Here is an 18033-nt window from a genome sequence, read left to right on the forward strand (position 1 = left end):
ATACCTCTGTTCTAGTTTCTTTTGATTTTGTAGAAATCACTATTTTTTTTTCTTGTAATGCCATTATGACATTTTAGGAGCATGGCTGTTTTTAAATCTTGTTGAATTGTGTCAGCGGGACATTACTGTCTTTTACGCAGTGGTTCTCAACCTTCCTAATGCTGCGACCTTCAATACAGTTCCTCATGTTGTGGTGATCTCCCCCCTCCCCAACCATTAAATTATTTTCGTTGCTGCTTCATCACTGTAATATTGCTACTGTTATGAATCAGGCGACCCCTGTGAAAGGATCGTTCGACCCTCAAAGGGGTCGTGACCCACAGGTTGAGAACCGCTGCTTTATAGTTTCCATTCATGGGAGCTATTTCCACTGCGGAGTAGTATGTATAATTGTCAGCTGGGATGCATGGACAGCAATCCTGGAGGTGTGTGAGAGTCAATTTGATCATCACAATATAGCTGAGACCACAGCCACTGAGCCCGTGTTCTATGGTAATTTGGTTCCCAAGTAAATTAAACCCCTTCAGAACTTCCATCCTCTGATTTTGTCTCACTACACTCTTTTCTTGGCTTTCAGAAATTGAGTTTATTTCATGCAACATGAAATAAATTCCCCTAGCCCTCTTCTTTTATACAAAGACTTAAATAGTAATTCATTAGACAATGCAAAACTAGATAGATAACTTATGCATCGGGCAATTTAAAAATGCTCGAATGGTGTATAATCATGCAATTTCCATTGAATATGGATTCCTCTATTCAAGTTTTTCATTTCAGCATCTTAGTATGATCTTTGAACAAGAGAGTTCAGACAGGAAAACGAGATCTGGGGAAATTGCCCATGATTGGTGTCACTGTTCCTAACACGTTCCATTTTTCTTCTCTCTCATAAAGGCTCGGGGATCTGTGAAACCTTTGTTATTCCTAAAAATGCCGTCTTCTTTTAAGTGGACATGTTTTGCCCTGAAGATGTCCATAGAAAAATTAGTTTAAACTATCGTAGTTTCCACTTTTTTAACACATTAAGAAAGTTTTTGTAAGAGTATGTGATTTTAAACCATGCTGAGCTTTTTGTTTCCTTTCTTAAATGTAGCATTTCAGCTGGCCTGGTTCCAGTTATGCACAGTTCCAGATAATGTTCACCCACCAACTCTCATTATATTGTTTTTCTCCTTGAATAATATATATAATTATTTTACTTATTTAATTTATTTATTAAAAGATCATTTTATTGGGGGCTTTACAGCTCCTATAACAATCCATACATCAATTGTGTCAAGCAGATTTGAGCATATGTTGCCATGATTATTTCTAAATGTTTGCTTTCTCTTGAGCCCTTATCATCAGCTCCTCTTTTGTTCCTCTCCCCGACACTGGTGACCCCTTGATAAATTAAAAATGATTATTCTTTTCACATCTTACACCAACCACTGTCTCCCTTCCCCTGTGGTTTCTATTGTTTGTCCTCCTGGGGCTAGGGGACGGGGGAGTATCTGTAGATCATTGAGATCAGTTTCCTCTTCCTTCCCTTCTCTCCCCACCTTCCTGCTCCCCTTCTGGCATCGCTGCTCACTTTCCTGTTCTTGGATTCTGTGTGTTGTGAGCTCTTAGATCTTACCTGTGCCTGTGCACATGCTCTGGTCTAACCCATAGTGAAAGGCAGAGACGGGGTCATGATAGTGGGGGTGAGGAAACCTCCGAGAGCCAGAGGAATATTACGTGTTTCATTGGTGGCATACTGTGCCCGGGATGACTCATCCCTTCTTTGTGACCCTTCTGTGAGGTGATGTCCCATTGTCTATGGATGGCTTTGGGGTCTCAGCTCCAAACCTCCTCATTCTGTTTTTCTCTTTTTATAATTCATTTTGCACTTGAATCTTTATTTCACAATATGAAAGACTGTAATTAGCGTATTAGTGACTCCCAAAGCCAACTCCCTGCCATCCAGTGGGTGCTGACTCACAGTAACCCTTAAGACCACATTGGGTTTGCAACACTGTAACTGCATATGGGAGTTTTCTCCTGAGGAGTGGCTGGTGATTTGGAATTCACAGCCCAACGTGGAACCACGATGTCACTAGGGATCCAGGGCCTAGGTAGCATTGATAAAATCAGAACTTGAGGAGATAGACAATTGACTTGCAGTAGAAATTCAGTGAAACATGAAGAGTTTTGGTGCTCGTAGCGTGTGATTCTGTTAGTGTTGGATGAAGATACAGGGGGAAATAGCTTCAAAGTCAAAAGAAGCTATTAAATAGATGGAGGCTATTTGTTTTCCTATGGTTTCACCTAATTTTTTTTTCTTTCAGGATATGACTTTTGCTCTGAAAGGCATAACTGCATGGAGCACTCTTTCTGCAGAAATCTGAATGACAGGGCTGTTTGCAGCTGCCGAGATGGTTTCAGGGCCCTTCGAGAGGACAATGCTTACTGTGAAGGTAATCCTTGTAATGATGTGTGGCTCAGCTGTATAAATTTCCTAGGACTACTGCATGCAAAATTCATTAATTTCCAAGGTTGTCAAGTTGATGGGCCCATTAAACGCAGTGAATTCAATTTGAAGCATATTAATCAGCTAAAATAATTATCTTTCAAATTATACTTTTTCAGATATCTGCTCTATGTCAGAGTAATAAGTTAATATGGTTGGTTTCTTGAATTAGAACAATACCTCCATTGGGAAGTTGCTTCCTTTGTTTCATAAGTAGATACTGAGATAGCTCACATATTGACATGTATCTCACATATTGACATGAGTACTGTGGCTTGCACTTGGAATCATAGTTACATCTTTCCAGACAGTGTTGCATAAGGAAGGCAGTCAATTAACTGGGAGACCAAGTGCCCACAGCTATTTTTCCTCGTTACAGTGAGTAACCTCGGTGGTTGTATTTATGTGCTGCAGTATTTAGTGAATACCTCTAGTGGAATAAATAATATCCTAGTTATTTTTAAGAGTCATAACTCATGCTTCATTACCTCCCGGAGACAGTCCCAGTACAGTGAGCAGGCCATTGGCATGTGCAAGCATCATGGCTTAGAACCATTCATGAGCATCCTCAGGGCTTCCGGCATATGGTAATTCATAAATTTGCTGAAGCTTGGATTTGAATCATCCCCTTTGACTGTATCACCACAGTGCTGAGCAAGTTACATAACTAGTGCATCTTACCAGTAATGGCAGCCAGCTTGTGCTGTTTGGAAATGTGGGGGATTAGGAGAATTCTAGACGACCTCTTCCATGAATCAAGTGTGTTTCATGGATCCGTGGAGACAAAAGTACCCAGCTGAAGCATTCAGCCTTTATTTTGCCGCAGGAGGGGTGTCAACTCGGGAAACTAATTCCCTTTGTGTCCTTTTTCAAAACATATATTCTCTGCCTTCAAAATCAATATCCATTTTTAAATTGACCTTTGGATCAAAGTTTTTCTTTGTCTCAGTCAGTCTGAAAGAGACCATTTTCTTTTTGCTGTAATTATTCTCTGATAAAATAAAAGCAGATGACTTCCTCACATCCCAGTCTATAGGGAAGATTTCTTTAAAATCTTTCATTGTGAAAAAAAAGGCAACTTCATTGTGAAATAGTACCTAAAAGAAATGGATTTTTATATAATGATTTTTATTCATCCAATGTAGAGTTAGACTTTATACATAAAATAATGCATTTTCATTATAATGTTTGTGATACCCATTATATAGTGAGCCCCAATGATATCATTCATGTTCATAATATGAAATTACACAATATGAATTCGTGTACTACATAGAAGGACACATAAACATTTCTGTGACTAGAGTTCCAGTTCATACATGCATGAGTTTATTCTAAACAAAACATGTTTGGATACGTCTCTGTAATCAGTGGAGAGTTTCAGACAAGTTCTTTCAGAAATACACTTGTAGTCTCTTTTAGGGACTTTTAACAAAAAGATCCAATCAAACAGTTCCTTCCAAGGATGTCTGCTGGGTCAGTTAGATTGAATGCTCTGTCAGTTCAGAAGGTTATGGTAACTGTCGTTTAGCATTCCCAAGGGGCTATCTTGATAGATTTTCTTGATGGATGCAGGACAATCACGCGGGCTTGTTAGGAGTATGAAAACTGCCCGAGTGAGACAAACATTAGAAAGTTGCTCAAGGAATTTTTTTTGTACTTCTTATCACAATTCACCTGCACGATCTTTGAGGGTAGGAAGAGCTGTCTTAGGACCAACGCATTGGGAAACCTTATCTCATCCCCCCTAAAAGCCTGATCTTGCCCCTTCAGACTTCTTTTTGCTTGCCAAACTCGACAAACATCTAAAAGCACATGGTTTGAGGCCCTTTAGTATCCAAACTTGCCCTTTGAGATGGTGTCGATCCAAGAGTTTCGAATTCTTGGAGAAGGGTTAGAGGGATGCAAACACTGCCGGCAGAAGTGGAGTGACTCACGTGTGGGCTTTACTAAGAAAGAATCACTTCATACTTTGATCTATTTAATAAAAGTTTTAGTGATTTTGGTTCTTTTTTTCATTTTAATTTTATGAGCATTGTTTTTATTCTGAGCTGCTGATTGTTTTTGCTGTTAATAAATATGTACACTTGGGTAAAAAAAATAAGAGTGAGCATTTACTATGTACCCAATGATCGATTATCCAGTAAGCAAGGCAAGACTCTACTTGTACTTAACTTTACTTCTTATTAATCTGTACTCATAAATTTCACAACTTTTACCACATTATTCTGTGATTCTTTTTCTACATGTGATTGTTATATATCTTTCTTTCAACTCCACAGAACATTGCTACAGAATCACATTTGTCTTAATTTATAATTCCTATAACAGGTCTTCATGGGCTACTTGTGCTTGCTTACACATCTGTAGTGAAATCCATGGGGACTGGTTCACTATAGATTAGTAAATAAACCTGTGATTGCCATGCTTACTGGGCCATCTGCTTTATATGTACCAAACACTTTTTCAGGTAATGGGCAGTAAAGGATGAACCACACTGATTAGGTTCTTGTTCCCAGGAGCGAAGATTCTGGCAGGAAAGACAGACAAGAAGTGGTATTAGAAATTGATGGTATTAGTTTAGGTAGTGATAAATAGGAAGGAAGAAAGAGGAAGAAAACCAAACAAGATGAAAAGATAGAGCTTGGTTGAAGATGTATTTATGTGAAGTGGCCATGGACAGCCTCCCCGGGATGGTAACAGTTTATCTGAGACACCCAATGGCAAGGAAATCACCGTGAAAGGCAGGACAGATCTGGATTAGAGCATTCCCAACAGGAAACAGCAAATGGAAAGGCTGTAAGTGGGCCTTTCTCTTGCCTGTGCCTTTCAGAGCATTTGGTGGGGGGCTGCTAGCTGGCCTGGTCTGTTATTGTTGGGAGGGTCTGTCCTTGCAGTTCCTTGGTTTGTAAATGCATCATGCCAAATGCAGCCTCTGCCCTTGTACGCACTTCCTTTTTCTCTCTGTTATAAGGATCCCAGTCATTGAATTGAAGGCCCCTTCTAACCCAGAATAGCCTCCTTTTGATTGATTCCATCTGCAACGAGACTGTTAAGGTTATGTTCACAAGGACTGCTTGGACATGAAATTTTGACCCTCCCCATGACCCTCTATGACTAAAATCTCACCTAAATATTATCTCTTCAAAAAGTCTCACATTTTATCGTTTACACTATCTCCATTATGTATTGATGGCTATAGGTTATGGGTGATCGTGGGTCGAAATTCCTCCACGTGTGGGCCTTTGCATCTAGAAAAGAAGCCATCTTCCTTGCACAATGGGAGGGTAGGGATAACCTATTTGCTTAATGTGTTCTAGGAAAGGAAAAGAGAGCATTGTGGAGTAGACTCATGAGTCAGAGAATGTCATTAGCTAATTAGGCAGAATCATCTAATGTAGGACGCCGATGAGGATCTTCGATTAAAGCAGGCAGATGGGCAGGTCTGCGCTCTCACAGAGTGATCATAATTTGGAATTGACTGGATGGCACACAGCTACTGCAGCAAGACTGGTCTGAAAATGAGAGCTTTTGGGTTTTTTTTTTTTAATGAGAGCTTGGTATTGAAAAGGATAACTTTGAGTGATATGTAGATGGACTATGGACTTAGGTGTATATAGAGAACAAAAAGTTTAAATGGCATGACCAATTGGAAGGCTAATGCAGTACATTAGGGAAAGATGTCGGTGACTTTGACTGGGAAGGCAATAGGGAATATTAAGAGGAAGGGACATAGTACATTGTGTTTGGAAAGTAGAAGCAATGGAAGATGGTTTACTGTGGAGGGAGGTTAAAGAGGAGATCAACAGAATCAAGGTGCAGAGTTTGAGCAATATGTGAATGTGAATGGCTTTGTCATTTATTGAGAAGGGGGAAAGGAAAAAAGCAGACATTTAGACAAAGTTATTTTTATGTGAAATATTTTAATTAAAATCTTTTAAAATTAGTTTAATCATCAGGGCTAGATCACTAATATTTTACTTTCAACTTATATGTAACACATAATAGCTGTTTTCTCTTCTTGATTACATTATATTGAAAGAATGGTAAATTTATGATGTTATTTAAAATTATTTTAAAATATGTAATCCTCACTTGTTTTGAAAATACTTGTTGATTTTTTATTGGGAGGATGAATGTTTTATTCGTAGCACTTGGGATATTAGTTCAACCAGCTATTGCCAAGTTTTTTCTGACTCATGGAGACTACATGTGTGTTACTGTAGAACACGTGCCATGGGATTCTCAGGAGCTGATATTTTAGAAGTAGGTTGCCAGTCCTTTTAAAATGAGGCACCTCAGTGGTGTTAACAAATCCAAGGTCAAGGAAATAACAAGACATCCAAAATCAGTGGTGAGGAGGCTGTAAGAGGCCTGCTAGGGATTGATCAAGGGCAATGTAACAGAGAGGAATTACTGAAACCCAAATGAAGACTGAGCATGATAGTGTGACAAGAGGAAAGTAAAAGGAGAGGAGAGAACTAGGAGGCAAAGGGGATTTATAGAGGTCTAAATATAGGCATGTACATATGTAAATGTATTTATATATGATGATGGGGAAATAGTTCTATGTGAATATATTTATAGGTTTGGTATTAAGGTAGCAGATGGACATTGGGTCTCCACTCAAGTACTCCCTCAATGCAAGATCACTTTGTTCTTTTAACTGACATTCCATGATGCTCCCCTTCCCGATACGATCACTGAAGACAAATGGGTGCATAAGCAAATATGAAGAAAGCTGATGGTGCCCGGCTATCAAAAGATATAGCATCTGGGATCTTAAAGGCTGGAAGGTAAACAAGTGGCCATCTGGCTTAGAAGCAACGAAACCCACATGGAAGAAGCACACCAGCGTGTGTGATCATGAGGTGTTGAAGGGACCAGGGATCAGGCATCAAAGAACAAAAAATCATATCATTGTTAATGAGGGGGAATATTGAATGGAGACCCAAAGCCCATCTGCAGGCAACTGGACATCCCCTTACAGAAGGGTCATGGGTAGGAGACCAGCCAATCAGGGTGCAATGTAGCAACATTGAAACAGACAACTTTCCTCTAGTTCTTTAATGCTTCCTCCCTCCTACTATCATGATCCCAATTCTACCTTCGAAATCCAAGTACATCAGAGGATGTACACTGGTACAAATAGGAACTGGAAACACTGGGAATTCAGGACAATGATCCCTTCAGGACCAGTGCTGAGAGTGGCGATACCAGAGGGTGGAGGGAAGGTGGGGTAGAAAGGGGGAACGGATTATAAGGATCTACCTATAACCTCCTCCCTGGGAGTCGGCCAATAGAAAAGTGGATGAAGGGAGTTGTTAGAGAGAGTAAGACATGACAAAATAATAATTTATAAATTTTCAAGGGTTCATGAGGGAGGGGGGCATGGGGAAGGAGGGGAAAAATGAGGAGCTGATACCAAGGGCTCAAGTAGAAAGCAAATGTTTTGAGAATGATGATGGCAACAAATGTAAAAAAGTCCTTGACACAATGGATGGATATATGGATTGTGATAAGAGATGTATGAACCCCTAATGAAATGATTAAAAAAAGAAGAAAAAAAAACGAGTCTCCTCAGAGTGAACTTAAACTTCCAACTTTTTGGCTATCAACGGAGTGTTTCGGCAGCTTGTTTCACGCAGAAACCCCTGCACCACCAGGGACTCCAGTATGAGGTCACTGGGAGTCAGAGTACATTCATGTCCAGTGCTTTAGCATTATTATACCTTTAGTTGATGCAGGCTTCTTACACATGTCTCGAAGTATTATCACCTTGTCGTGCCACTTTATTTTGATTCTGCGCTCCCTCATTTTAAGGATGCCGTGACTTCTTAGTGGAAACTCTTAGTTTTTGGTCTTATAGTTCTGATCTTCTAACAAATTAAATTTGTCATACTTAAAAATAAGCAAATGAAAATATACCATGAATTTTATTTATATTAAATTCATGCTGTTGTTTTCCTGATGTGACTATAGGTGAGGCTATTGATATCTACTGCTGCTTACTTGGACAATGTTCACATATCACTGGTTGCATTGGGGTTAATTTATTCATTTGACAGAAGCTAAGGTTGAAGAAGTAAGTAGTGTATACATGACATATTTTTTCAGGCAAGAATGACAATAAAAACCATCATATCAGAGAGTATTTAGTTACAAATATGGAAAGTATTCTGAGGAAGAATCGGTTAACAGGGAGGTTGATTTAATTTGGTGGTGGGTGGGAAGGTCAGGGAACATTCTGCTTGTAGATAATAGTTTTATTTTTAGGTAAGAAAGATAAGTAAGAACCAGCTAAGTAGAGAAAAGAGTGTGGGAAGGGAGAGCACCTCTTAGGTAGAAGAATCCCCATGTTTGAAGGCCTGGAAATATTCATAAGCAATTTGTCCCAACTGATGGGGAGCTACTACTGTAGCTCAGAGAACAAGGGGGGTTTGCAGATGAGACTAACGATAGGAACCTGGATTTTGAAGATAAGGAGTTTGCAAGACGCAAACTTGGGGAAGCCATGAAAGACTTTCAATAGAGAAATGACACGATCACATTTGTGGTTTAAGTGTCACTTCCGGTTCAGGATTCACAGAGGCGACGAAAGCAGGTACAGAGAAATCAGTGGATGAGGCAGGGGTGGTTTCTCTGACAGAATTTGTGAAATAAACTTACCCTGTGTGATGCTCACTTGGCTGCAGTGGCTGAGGACAATAGAGGGTCTGAAGTTGATTCACAGGTTTCTGGCCTAAGAAATGGCAGATGTTGATATTGTTTACTTAAGGAAGAGTATGGATGGAAAATCATCATGTTGGGTTTGTAGTTCTTATACGACATCTCAGATGAGTAGTCAGTTGAAAATACTTGGGTATGTTCTCCTGGACTGAAGGCAAAGTCAAGACATTCTCAGACGAAGTCCAGTTAAAACAATTGGTCACTAACACACCTCCCCTAAAAGAATGATTAAAGGGAATTCTCTCAACAGAAGAATGGGAGAAGGAACTCCAGGAAACCAGAAAGGAGCCATGAACACGGTCAAGATAAATGTAGGGAGATGGGTAGACTTGCCTTTTTCCCTTCTGTTTTTGGCTTTCTAATGTATGTTAAGGTTTGAAGCAAAAATTATAACATTGATGTGATTCTCTTTGCCTGTAGAGGAAATTTTAAGGCAGTTTTTATTAATGCCTATAGGGAAAAAAAGAAAATATTCGGATATGGAGTTTTGAAAAGTTTGTTAGAGATAGGATTGGGGATTTTTGGGGGGTCATATGCATGGCAGTGGAGATTACTGGAGTGGAAGAGATTACTTAGGAGCTTTTGAAATATCTGAGCACTTTTTAGGACAGGGCAATTTGATGATCAAGATAGCAAAAGTCATAGCTTCAAGTAGGGAGAGATTAGAAATTGGTTTGTTGTCATGGAAAGAGGGAAAGAAGAAATTATAGGAAAGAATGCTTATGAAAGATCAATAAAGATCACACTAGAAAGAAGACCTTGCATAAAACTCAATGGATAACACTGGGAATATCAGAAATGATGAGATTGGTGCAAGGTGGGGTCAAAAGCCAGTTTAGAGCAGATTGGAAATTATTAGGGGTGGTGGGGGCGGGTGAGGTGGATATGATGAAGAGATTAAAACCCTCTCTAGCTGTATCCCTTTCATATTCTGCTCCCCAACCCAGTCCCACCCACTAGTTTTTTACTCATGGGTTTGTAGTGCTTATGCAACATCCAAGCAGATGCTAGTTTCTGGTTCTTGAATGAGTTTTGCAGTGCCTTACATATTTATACGTGTGGTTAGGATTTTATGACTAGGTGACTTGTCCAGCTTTTGGGTGCAAAGGTTCCAAAATACATAAAAAAGACCTTGACCCATGTTATATGTTTTGTGACCGGTTTCCTGTGTTTTAAATTATTACACATTTGTCTCTGTGCAGCACTTCTGACCGCATTCAGATGCTTACTGCCTTTCAGTGCCTTCCATAGAGCTGGTCTCTTGTCAGCACCTACGATCTATAAACATTGTCAAGGATTAGGTTGGCCCATCATGATTTCGGAATGGCTTTGTCAACATTTTATAATGAAAAATTGTTGGAGCTGTTGATGATTCGAGCCTATCTTCTTCTTTGACAATCCATTATTCAGTATTAGGTTCGGGCCATCTTTAGATGGTATTTTGATGGTATCTCAGGAAGGCGTTCATTTATTAAGTTCCTCTTATCAGGACATAGTAGTTGCCAGAATTAGAGTGGAATCAACCCAATAGTGTACATTATGGGGGAGACAATTTTTCATGATTTCCATACTCATAAAATTACTGGCACAGTTGCTATCTAAGCCTTTGACATTACACCAAGAACAGGATAAGACTCCTGCGTGTTTGAACTATTTATATGTTGCATTAAGACATAAAATGTGCCAACATAAATAACATGTGGTCCCATATAATACATATAGTGCACAAAAGAACTTAATGAGTGCACAAAAGAACTTAATGCACTAGCAGGCTGCACAGTGTGCAGGAGAACATATAACCTGTGTGTTATTTGCATGAATATATGGTAGTGGCATATCACATATAATTACTTAAGTTGGTAATTGATGCATTGTTAATAAATTCTGAAGTAAATTTGTAAGATAATTCTTTGAATAGCAAGAATATGGGAAATCATTTTGTCTAATCTGAATACCCTCTCTGTATGTGCAGAAACTGGAATTGATAGACTAATTTCTCTATAATTCATTCCATCCTTTAATTCTAACTTCCAACTGCCAAGTATCTATTTTCACTTCATGGTATCTTCTGTTTAGTCATCCTGTCCACAGCACACAGCAGTATCATATTACTCAATAAGAAAGTATGCACAGTTTAATTGATTAATTTATTAGTGAGCAACTTCACATGTTTTCACCACGTCCAAGATTCTGCTTCTAGGTCTTCTGGAATCTGTCTCTGCTAATGAGATAGAACCTTTTAGAGAAACAAAGCCACTTTACAAATTGACAATATCTCACAGGGATTGAGTAACCAATAAATGAGGTAAGCAAGAGCTTACTTGTGTCTATTTACTAATCTGTAGTGATCTGAAGGAGTAAAGCTTCTAACTGCAAGAGTAGCAATTTAAAACTACCAGCCATCCCCCAGGGAAAGATGAGGTGTGCTGCACCTGAAAAGATGGACAATCTCATAAAGGCACAGGGGCAGGTTTGCTCTGTCCTCTAAGGTCACCATGAGTCAGAATGGACTTAGTGACAGGATTACGTGAGTAGTGATATGTTAACTACAGATTAGGAAACACAAGTACGCCTGTGCTTTCCTCGCACTCTGCCTTATTTTTTATCTTCTCTTTGAAGATTTTGTTGATGAATGCAGCACACATAGATTTTACTTCTCAAATCTTCCTCTGATTTTTTTCATCTGTTGAAAGAACTAGCACATATTGTATGCCAGATTATATTCAATTGCCCAATTACAGTGCATTTTATGGTCTTCAGTGTTCTTTGCTAAGGGATTTCAGATATGTGTGTGTTTTCCTACATATACATGTATTATGGCCATAGACTTTATTGTTCTCAAATTACTCTAAAATATAGATAATCTAAGAAATAATCACTGATTGATGGTTTGAGATGCAGACATGTGGTGAATAGAAGGGCACCTTATTTATGCTAAGCACTGAGCTTATTTGGTTATGTTTATACCGTGCATAAAAAGCCTTTAATGCCCAAAAGTTATAATGACTTTTTTTTAGCTGAAAGGGGATGCAGATATATCAAATGCATATGTAATGTGTTTTAAAACTTATCTTGCATAATTGAACAGAGGAATTCATTAACTTATAATACTTGTAATTTGTTATATTATATATCTGCTGATAAATGACATGCATAATAAAAGGTCCACAAGGGCCAAAAGTTTCACCATCTCCACTCTTACTTTTAGTGAATTCTTCAGACATTACCTAAGATTTGGTTTTGTCTATGATTTACAGGTAAATTTACTTGACCATTGAATGTGTAAATGTGAAGACCAAATCAAGTCAATTGTCATTGAATGATTCTGACTCACAAAGACATAGATTTATTTTTATAACAATTTTTATTGAAAATAGGTGGGGATTTACATTTCAGAAAATCAACTATATATTCAACAGTATAAACTACTAATCAACATCCCCAATGGTTTACCCTTCATCTGTTCCTTGGATTTTTCTTCACTCTCCTGTGTACTGCTGTCTTCCATTTCATCTGTTAATTCCTGCTGACAGTTTATCCCCTGCCTTGACTGTCCTTCCCTTGTCTGCCCACTCCCGGCAATTTCCAAAGTCTGTTCTCCTGAGTGTGGGTCTTTTTTCCCCCTCTTATAGCTATGGTCTCATACGATATTTGTCCATTTCTGATTGGCTGGTTTCACTTAGATAACGCTCTCCAGGACTCCAAAAGGATAGGTTCATTAAGAATTGCAGCCCTCAGTATGGATTGCATCTCAGCATAAAGAAAACCCAAATCCATGAAGTGAATCAATAGGTAACATCATGCTAAATGGAGAAAAAATTCTTGAGAATTTTGTCTTGTTTTGACCCAAAATCAATATTCATGGAAGCAGCAGTCAAGAGATCAAAAGACATGTCGCACTGGGAGAATCTGCTGCATGAGACCTCTTTAGAAAATGAATTGTGGTAATGATTGGATAATTCTCCTTGATATGGTGAAACTATTGAATTGTATAATATGTTGATTAGGTGCCAATAAAAATGTAAAAGAAAAATTGATGTAATCCAGAGAAAAAACAACCTCTTTAGAGTATTGAGAAACAAGGTTGTTACTTTGAGGATTAAGGTTGCTTGACTGGAGCCATGCTATTTCAATTGCCTCATTCATTGAATAAGGAAGACTGAATAAGAACCAGTGAATTTAAATCAAGGTGCTAGAGAAGAATATTGAAAGTACCATGGACAGCGAAAAGACAAACTGATCTGTTTGGGGAAAAATACATCCAGAGTGCTCCTGGGAAACAAGGATAGCAAGTCTCCTTACATTCTTTGGATGTGTTTTAAGGAGAGACCAGCCCTGGAGAAGAACATCGTGTTTAGTAAAGCAGAGGGGGAGGGAAGGAGATGAAGGCCCTTGATTAAACGGATTGACACCATGGCTGCAACACTGGGTTCAAGTCTAGTACCAATTATGAGGAAGGCATAAGACTGGACAGTACTTCTGTTATGCATAAGGTCTCTATGGACTGGAACTGACTCAATGACACTTCACAACAACAACACAGATGTTCTCCAGGTCCATAATAGTTTTGTCATTGCTTTTTAGTGATGCATACTGTTCAGATGTGTGTAGGCACCAGAGTTTCTATATCCACTCTTCTTTTGGTAGATGTTCAAGCTGTTTCCATCCTCTTGCTCAGATGAACATGGGAGAGCATACATTTGTTCATGTTTTTCTCTTATTTCTTTGTGTATATTCTCAGCAGAGGAATTGCTGGATTTTATGGAATTTCCCCACTGCCTGTCTGTCAGTTTGTCATACTCTAGTGGCTTGTGTATTGCTGTGATACTCAAAGAGATCTCACTGGTATTTAAAATGCCAGGAGGGTCACCTGATGTGAATAGCTTTTAGCAGAGCATTGAGACTAAGAATAGACAATGAAGAAGGAGGCTCCCCTTCAGAGGCAGTAGCTGCTGAAATCCCTATGAATAGCTACAAAATATTGTCAGATAATGAAGGCCTAATGAATGAGGTCGTGCTGGAGGATGTGCCCCTTGGTGTAAGAGCCCTTGAAATGTGCTTGAGAAGAAGCTGATTTGTCTGAGTGGAATAGACCACGGTGATGTGAGAAGTATGAATCTAGGAAAATTGGAAGTGGTCAAAAATGAAATGGAACACATAAGGATTGACATCCTAGGCATTACTGGGCTGAAATGGGCTAGTATTGGCCATTTTGAATCAGAAAATCATATTCTGTGAATAACACAATAAAGAGGTAGAATGTAGCATTCATTGTCAAAAACAAAATGAAATAAGACAAAAAACATTTCAAATCAATCATGAAGTGCAATGCTATCTGTGATAGGATTATGCCCAGCCACCCTCAAGGAAATCCAATCAATGCAACTAGTCACATTTATGTACATACCACAAAAGCTAATAATGAAGAAATTTAAAATATTGTCAACATCTTCATTTAGAAACTGATCAAACGTGTTAAAAATGCATCGATAAAAGTTTTGATTGGATATAAATGTTAGAAACAACGAGGAAGGAGAACAATAGTTGTAAAATATGGACTCGTTGAAGCAAACAAAATTGGAGATTGCATAACAGAATTTTGCAAAAGCTACAATTTGTTCATAGCAAATACCTTTTTCAATAACACCTATGGGTGTTCACTGAAATCAAATTTACTATATCTGTAGGTAGGGATAATGGGGAAGCTTAATATCAGCAGATAAAACCAGTTTAGGGGCTGACTGTGGAACAGACCATCAGTTGCTCATATATAAGTTCAGGATCAAGTTGAATAAAATGAAAACAGCCTGGTTTAGAGCCAGAATACCACCGTGAATCTATCCCTTCTGAATTTTGAGAACATCTCAAGAACAGATTTGATGCACTGAACACTAAGGATAGAAGTCTTCATGAGCTGAAGCTGTGGGAGGCCATCAAGAAAATCACTCACAATTAAAGCAAAAGGCCCATAAAATACAGGAGAGAAATGAAGCTCAAAGTGGGTGTTAGAAGAGGCTGAAACTCTATGGTTGTTCCTAATCGTCGAGGGGCAAGAGGATGGAAGGAAGGATGAAAGCAAAGCCGGGAATAGAAAATTTCAAAGGGCAGCTTGAGAAGAAAAAGCCAAATATTATCATGCAATGTTCAAGGTCCTAGAATTAGAAAACCCAAGAGAAGTATATCTGAAAACCCATACTCAGCATATCTGAAATTAAAAGAACTCATGAAAAAAAACTCAAGCCTCAAATTGCAATGTAGAAAGATTTTATGGGCAAAATATATTGAATGATGTGGGAGGCATCAAGAGAAGGTGGAAAGACTACAGTCACTAAACCAAAAAACAATAGCCAACATTCCACCATTTTAGGAGGTAGCATGTGGGCAAGAACCAAAGATGCTAAGGAAAACATTATCACGCTACAATGAAGGCATTGGCTAAGAACGAGGCTTTAGGAATTGATGGAATACCTTTGAAATGTTTCAGCAAGCTGAAGAAGCACCAGAAACACTCGCTCACCTATGCCAGGTAATTTGGAAGACATCTAGTTGGCCACCTGATTCAAAGAGACACATATTTGTGCTCATTCTAAATAAAGGTGCAACATGTCAGTAAAATTTTGCGTAAGATCATCCAACAACAATTCTAGCAGCATATTGACAGTGAACTTCCAGAGGCCCAGGCCTGACTCTGAAGAGGATGTGGAACAAGAGATATCATTGCTGATGTCAGGTTGATCTTAGCTCAAAGCAGAGAATATCAGAAAGATGTTTACTTGTGTTTGATCAATGCCGAGGTATTAGGCTGTGTGGATCGTGACAGACTATGGATAGATAGCCTTGAGAAGAATTAGAATTCCCAAACACTTCTTTGAGCTCCTGGGGAACTTGTACATGGGTCAAGAGGCAGTAGTTGTACGTGGTTTCATTTAAAATCTGGAAGGTGTGTGACAGGATTGTATCCTTTTACTACTTATTCAATCTATGTGCTGAGCAAATAATTATTGAAACTGGATTGACACACACACACACACACACACACACACACCACTACCACAACCACCACCACCATCACCACAACCACCACCACCATCACCACCTCCACCTCCACCACCACCACCTCCACCTCCACCTCCACCACCTCCACCTCCACCACCTCCACCTCCACCACCACCACCACCACCACCACCACCTCCACCACCTCCACTCCACCACCACCACCACCTCCACCACCTCCACCACCTCCACCACCATCACCACCACCACCACCACCTCCACCACCACCTCCACCACCACCACCACCACCACCACCACCTCCACCACCACCTCCACCACCACCTCCACCACCACCACCTCCACCACCTCCACCTCCACCTCCACCACCACCTCCACCACCACCACCACCACCACCTCCACCACCACCACCACCACCACCACCACCACCACCTCCTCCACCACCTCCACCACCACCTTCACCACCACCTCCACCACCACCTCCACCACTAAAAAAAAAAAAGAAACTGGATTATATGAAGAAGACTGTGGTATTCTATTGGAGGAATACTTAACAATCTGAAATTCAATGTAAACAAGACCCAAATCCTTAACATTAAGTAACCTTATGTTAAATAGAGAAAAGTTTGAAGTTGTCAAGAATTTTGCTTTACTTGGATCTACAATGACCCAATCTTGGAAGCAGAATTCAGGATCAAAAGACCTGTTGCATTAGGTAAATCTGTGCACAAGGCCCCTTGAGTACTGAAAGTAGGATGTTACTTTGAAGACTAAAGATGTGCTTGACCCAAGCCATGGTATTTCAGTTGCCTCATTTGCATGGGAAAGTTGAACATGGAATAAGGAAGAATGAAGACAAATCAATGAACTTGAATTGTGGGACTAGAGCAGAATATTAAAAGTACCGTGGACTGCTAAAAGGACCAACATATCTGTTTTGGAAGACATATACCCGGAGTGCTCCTTAGAGGCAAGGACGGCAAGACTCCATCTCACATACTTTCTACGTGTTGTCAGGAGAGACCAGCCCTGGAGAAGGACATCATGTTTGATGGAGTAGAAAGACAGAGCAGGGAGGAAGGCTCTCGAGGTGATGGCTTGATGCTGTGACTGCCGCAGTGAGCTCAAGCTGAGGAACAATTGTGAGGAGAGGGCGGGCCTGGCAACGTTTCTTCCATTGTGCATAAGGCAGCTATGGATTGGATTGACTCAAGGGCATCCAACAATAACACAATCGAATTTCTAATCCCAGTTGTTTGAAGTAGTGAAGCTGTTTGAAGTAATCCCAGTTGTTTGAAGTAGTGCTGCTTTCAGTAGTGGTTTTTCATAATTTACAGCCCCACTTGGAATGAAGGAGGGTCTCTGCAGCCTCTCCAGCATTATTTTTGATGTTTTATTTTTTAATGGCTGGGTATTTTTCAACAGTAGCTCATCATGTCTTTCTTTTGAAGTACCTTAGAATGAAGCCAAACCTTGAACCTTGTCCATTAGAAGAAGGCATGAACCATAATTTGGGGACTCTGTCTGGCACATAGAAGATGCTGAATAAATACTAGTTGAGCCTATAGCTCAAATACTTAAACATTGGTTTAGTAATGGCTATGTGGTAGGGACATAATATCCTGAAACATAAACTATAAATCATTATGTTCAGGCATGCATTTGGACATCTTTCCAGTTTCCCTTTACTTCACTCTTTATGTTAATAGCATCATTGTCTCCTCCAATACGATTCCTATCTTTTTATTCTTTCCTTGGGCCAGCAGGGCCTCACCTGCCCTCTCTCTTGTTCTTTGGCGTTG

At 39.5% G+C, this 18033-nt stretch overlaps 1 protein-coding gene across 1 annotated transcript in view; it reads left to right on the forward strand.

Moving 5' to 3' along the window:
- The window catches only part of NELL2 (neural EGFL like 2), a 449535-nt gene that overhangs the window by 228294 nt on the left and 203208 nt on the right, over nt 1–18033 (forward strand). The window contains exon 13 of the mRNA XM_075553021.1: nt 2310–2438. Within this exon, the coding sequence (XP_075409136.1) occupies nt 2310–2438 (129 nt within the window). The remainder of the gene's footprint in view (nt 1–2309; nt 2439–18033) is intronic.

This window comes from Tenrec ecaudatus, chromosome 6, assembly GCF_050624435.1.
Source record: "Tenrec ecaudatus isolate mTenEca1 chromosome 6, mTenEca1.hap1, whole genome shotgun sequence".
NCBI lineage: Eukaryota > Metazoa > Chordata > Mammalia > Afrosoricida > Tenrecidae > Tenrec > Tenrec ecaudatus.